This window comes from Pundamilia nyererei, unplaced genomic scaffold (assembly GCF_000239375.1).
Source record: "Pundamilia nyererei isolate P.nyererei 1_Seehausen unplaced genomic scaffold, PunNye1.0 scaffold00169, whole genome shotgun sequence".
Classification (NCBI taxonomy): Eukaryota; Metazoa; Chordata; class Actinopteri; order Cichliformes; family Cichlidae; genus Pundamilia; species Pundamilia nyererei.
The window spans coordinates 421478-427474 of NW_005187570.1; the positions used below are offsets into that span (position 1 = coordinate 421478).

The 5997-nt window shown below is 38.7% G+C and overlaps 1 protein-coding gene across 1 annotated transcript in view; it reads right to left on the reverse strand.

Annotated features, from left to right (window-relative positions):
- Positions 1-2902, reverse strand: part of LOC102192446 (insulin-like growth factor I) — an 8748-nt gene extending 5846 nt beyond the window's left edge. The window contains exons 1-2 of the mRNA XM_013914052.1: positions 2854-2902; positions 1003-1147 (exon numbers count right to left, since the gene is read on the reverse strand). Of these exons, the coding sequence (XP_013769506.1) occupies positions 1003-1147; positions 2854-2898 (190 nt within the window). The 5' untranslated portion in view covers positions 2899-2902. The remainder of the gene's footprint in view (positions 1-1002; positions 1148-2853) is intronic.
- Between the last annotated feature and the right edge of the window lie 3095 nt (positions 2903-5997).

The window sequence follows — 5997 nt, forward strand, 5'->3', positions numbered from 1 at the left end:
ATGCCTGAGCACTGCAGCGTTCGTCAGCATTAGCGTGTATGTGAATGGATTAATGATAAGCAGCACATTATCCTGAAAAGACAAAATAATAATTGATACTATTTATCTTCACACGGCTGATTTAAAACCTCTTTCAGTGTTTACTTCTAATGTTTCTTTTCTTCAAGAGACCTTTGACTGTCTCTAGCTTGGTGAATATGGTAAACATTACTTTCAAGATGTAGTCATGTTTAGTACTGGCATTGTGAACATTTATCGCGCTGTTTTTGGCATAAACAAAACATGAAACATGCAAAAGTATTTAGCACAATCACGATATAGGCCAAAGAACACAGTGCTTCTGAAAGAGCATATCTGCAGCTGCTTCTGCTCCCTCTCTGTACCTTTTTATTGCTCTCAGATAACACTGTTTTAACAATAAGACTATCACACAGAAGCACAGTGTCCTGGTGAGTATGCTGCTATTTTGATGCACTGCCACCAGCCTGATAGCAGATGCAGAGGGTTGCCTTGGTTAGAAGAGAGCAAAGGTAACCAGGTGAAAAGTCCAGTGGGTAACTGCATTGGTACGAGTACTGTGCAGTGGAAGTAATTAAAGTTTAATCGCATTTAGTTTTAAATCCTGATTATAGGGAGAATAACAGTGTGTTTAGCTATTATCAAACCTTTAATACATATAATAAATCTGTAGTTATAGTGGCACCATTCAAAATATTGGTAATTTGTTGTTTAATTTAGTATATCATCTTAGCAGCTTTCAAAACATGAATGAACAAACAGGTGAAAAAACTTCAAAAAAGGAAACTAAGCACATTGGCGCACTTGTGTCCGTGCATCATTACAGATTTACACCTGGAGCTTTTAGTTAAAAAAAAAGTTAAGCTGCTACTCCTCAGCTTGACTAATGACTAAAGTAAGTGGAATAATGTGGGCCCATCCTGCTGCTTGATGCATCAAACTCACAGTACATAAAGCCACAGCTTGTACTTGAGGCAGACTCACGTAAATAGATTCCACGGTCCCCACAGACAAACATGAGGTCACTGAGCAGGTCAGAGCCACATCGGACTTTAGCTGTCTCTGCGCACAGTGGCCAGCTTACCAGACAAATGCTGGAGTAAAACATGCAGATCTGCACACACAGCACCTGAAGACAAGAAGAAAACCACAATACGAGAAAGGTGTTAAGGAAATGCTGCCATTTTTATACATATTCCTCTGTTTTTGACACTCCAAATGTTAAAAAAGTAAATGAAACTGACTGACATGAAGGCGAGGCCTGTTCCATCAATAGTTTCTGACAAATTAAGCAGATAAAAGATCTGGAATTGATTCTGAATGTTGCCTTTGAATAACCATCCAGCACAAGTTTCAATATTAGGTCCAAAGAAATCTCAATGCAAATAAAGGAAGACATCGTTAGACTGAAAGTATAATGATGGATATTCAACAATCTGTTGACATTGCATGAGTGACTTTTGAACCTCATCAAGCAAAAACGCACTGTGCAGCTTAGTAACACCAAAATGCCCCAAAAAACCACAGAAGACATCATAAGCAGGTGACTGCAGAACGACTTCACACTGGTCAAGGCAAGAACTCAAACTCAAGACAAACCATCACCCAAGTCTGTAAACAAGACATGGTTTCATGAATTTAAATACAGCCTGCATAGCACAAACATCTTTCTAAATTAAATATTGGCAACAAAGAAGGACAGCACACAATCGTAGTGGAGGCATCTTTGTGCCACTGGCATGGATGGCTGCTGGCTTTTCAGTTAATGAAGAGGCAAACAGACCCACACACAAGCAGCAACTGATGGCAGCTGCAGTAAAGGTCCAGCAGTTCGTCTCAAAGGAAAAATGCCTCTGCTGAAGCAGTCATTGACTGCAAATGATTTTAATTCAAGTATTAAGAACTATCATTATAGTCTAAATGATGTTAGTTTGCCCTGTTACTTTTGACTCTCTGGAAATGGGCAGTATGTATGAAAATGCATTAATGGGTTAAACCTGTTGAATTAAAGCAGCAGTACTTCAGCCACATCTTGACTATTTCATTTTAAATCCACTGTGGCAGTGTACACAGGCAAAACTACAAAAAATGTACAATTGTCCAAATACTTACAGCTGTACATTTATTTATGATCTTTTACAACAGAATGATGTATTAATGGTATTTTTGTGGTACAATAAAGTGATATCCTTAAATATTTTATTAATAGTGAAACATTTGGGCTGTTTTAGGCCATAGTTGAACTGAAACAACAAACATCCTTCCAATCACACTACCCAAACTGTCAGTTTGAATCTGGCCACTGGATTAATTTAACTAAACAAAGACAACAAAACAAATAAGTGGGAACACTATGATATCTGATATAATCACAACGTCAGCGTAGACATTCTGTACAGTACAGATAGATAACCTTCAGTAACCAACACATAGCTTCTGATATTGTGGAGAGTAGACTGCAGAATTAAATGACAGGTTATACTATTGTCTCTATTGTTAAGGGAGCATTAGGAAATATGACCAGTGGCCTTGGAAAGATAGCTCCCCATTTACTTTTACTTCTCACTTATTTTACTACTTAAATTATGTAATGCACACAGTTTTTTTTAACTAAGACTCAGGAAATTAATAACTAGCTAATAACGGATGCCTGGAATGTAGTGCTTCTGCAGACTTCAACATTTAGTTTAGAAAGATCAACTTTTTTTCTTTGTAAAAATAAAAAAATAAATAAAAACAAAAGAAAATAATGACAAGCAACAATGTTTAAAACACCACCTACATACAGTATGTTTCTTTTCTGTCCCACCTAAAAGAAGTGAGGCGAAGCCCTACCTGGAGTGTCTGTGGTCTGGCACGGAGACAGCACAAGGAGCACATCCTTTCTGTGTAGACCAGCTTTGGGAGACCTGCGGTCTTATAAAAGGCAGCAGGAGGGGAGGACTGCGTCAGGGCGGTTGCCTCCCTCCTATCCTCACAGAACCATTTCTGCTTGAAAATGTAGCAGATGACTTGGTTCTGTTGTCCTGAGAGGACGTCTGTTAGAATGACAAACATGATGAAACATGCTCAGGGTGAAATCAATTGCAACACACCAAGGAGTGGAAACTGAGCTGTAAACATAACTCTCTTCCTGTACATGCCATTTTTGTACAGTAAAATATGTGCATACATATTTTGTATTTTCTAAGTTTGATTCCCCTTATTGAGATCAAAGAATTCATTCGGCAGCGATATTATACTGCATTCCATTTATATTATAAATAAAAATATAACCTATTCCTGTTGGTTTTCTCGTTTAGGCCCCCTAGCCTCTGTACCAGTGCCGGTTCTTGGCATATACAGTGTCCCAGGTCAGGGGCCGCATCCTTGAAGGCCGATTACATCACAGCGAGGCAACGAAAGCTGTCCCAGTTTGAAGGCTCCTCCAAATGTGGCCTCCTTTTCCCAGGTGTGAAGGACAGGTTGGATGAATCCTTCGTGCTCCACCCTATCCCAGGATTCATAGCGCAGCCGTGGTGGTGGAGATTTTTTTTTTTTTCAAAAAAATGAATTACCCATCATGGAGCGAGGAGTAAATGTTTAGGTTCTAATAGTGATGTTTCCCAACGTTTCCCTTCTGTCGACTGTGTGGATGTGCTGCTTAATAGCGACATCTGCTGGATGTAAAATTATTGCAAGCATCCTGAACATCGCTCATTTATCCTGACTGATGAGCGGTCCTGTTTATATAAGTGCTAACTGAATGAACGAGAGGTGCATATTAATTTGATTATAACAAATTCATATGACTGATTAATACAGTGTGTCAAATGCAGACTTCAAAAATAGGTTTTGCAAAGACGTATAAATGAAACACGTGAAATCAAAGTGAAAGTGTTTGGGAAATATAAGCGCTCGTGACAGTGGGAGTGCTGGTGTGTGTGAAGGGTGGAGATCATTGTGTGCTGGGTGATAACCTCACAAACAGCTCCGATGCAAAGGAGTTCCCGACAAACACAATTTGAGCCCTGATCGCTGTACAAACAACGACTGCATCCACGTCAGTGTGTATGACACGGCAGCTGTATGGGTCACATAATTTGTCTTATAGCGACGCGCGTCCCTGTTTGTGGTTGATTTCTGAGCCATCACTAAGAACATTAAACCATTTGGCTTCATGCCAGCAAAATTGGTGACATTAGTGATATAAAACCGTCAGTTTTTAGTCAGAGTACATTTACATACACTTAAAAAGTGGGAGGCACATTTGCAATCTGTTGTAATTCCTACACCGTTCACCTGATTTGGATGTAAATACCCTCAAATAAAAGTTGACAGTCTGCAGTTAAAGCACGTCTTGTTTGTTTCATTTGCAATCCATTGTGGTGGTGTATAGAGCCAAAAATGTTAGAATTGTGTCGATGTCCCAATATTTATGGACCTGACTGTACCTCGTCAGGCCAGGGCTCTGCAGTCTATTTACACCTACAGGCCAGTGGACACTCTTTCAATAATGAGGATGTACACATCCTGGACAGGGAGGAACGCTGGTTTGAGTGCGAAAAGGAAAAACAATCTCTGAATGGAGGAGGGGGTCTAAGGGTACATCTGTCACCATCTTACAATGCTGTGATTGCAGCCATTCCACAACTCTCTGTGAATGGTACTCATGGGCATTGTTCAGTTGGCTTTGATCAATTTCCATATTAATGATCATGAAACTGACCTCACAGTCCACTGTTAATCAGTGGTGTTAGTTTCAGTCAGTGTGCAGATGTCCTGTTTATATGGTTGGAAACCTGCAGTCAGCTGATGATGAGGAAACATTTCTCCTAATGAGAACGTCCAGATGAACAGAATCAACTTTCTGGGATAATCCAATAACTCACACTAATACAACAAACCTCACTTTTTTTTTAAACTTTCCTTCAGTTTCAATATTCTGAACTCTTCTGATTCCAACCCTGGTTACAGCATAAACTGTGACCCTTTGGTGTGGTGAGATGCTTCTTTAAAACAAAAAGTCAAAGCCCCATACAGAATGCTTTTAATGCAAACATATTTTCCAATCAGATATACATCTATAGAAATGAATTTCAAACACAGAAATGAAAACCTTAAACACTAGATGAGTCCATGCTAAACATTTTGAATCATTCAGGGACCAAAGCAGAGAGGTGAGTGTGAGCACAGTCACTATGTCACAATTCAAAGTCCTGACTTTCTTGTTCCACACTGACAGAAGAAATGTCAGGCTCAGAGTGTAAGACCTGCATATGAAAAATAATTTAAGGAGTGAGAAAGCAGAGTAGAAAGGACAACAGTCACACCACAACCATTTCAGCACTAGGTCACCAAATAATAACAATAATAATAATAATAACAGCAATAATAATGATTTTTACAGGTCTTAGTATTAAAAGTGTCATTATGAAACATATGCACAAAGATTAGTCATATTTATTGTTTATGGTTTGGAGCACTTTCAACAAAGATAAGACCAACTCATAACCTGTGGAGGTGTTTCAAGGTGATCAGGGAAACTATCATACTAAACAAAAACAAAAGTGTGATTTGGTATGCTTGATTAAAAAGAAAAAAAAGAAAAAAAAAGAATAAGAAAGAAAGACAAAAACAGTCTTTGTTACTGAACCAGGAAAAACACATTATATATTCTGGAAAAAAGAAGTATTTTAACAAAGAACTATTTGGTTCACTTTGTAAATGGGACCAAACTACAGCTTGAAATAATCAAACCATACGCTGCTATGGTTTGAGGTTTTATCAAAAGGAAATGAACTAACACATCAAAAACATCCAAACATTGAAGACCTTGCTATAAACTGCACCTAATGAGAAGAGAACACCACACTAGTACAACATCTGTTTTTGGACGCCTAAATAAAACAAAAAGGATCACCAAACACATAAGCCCATCGACACCACTTTTATTAATGTGCATGTGTTCACAGAAGACTATGGAAGCCCGTTTCCGCC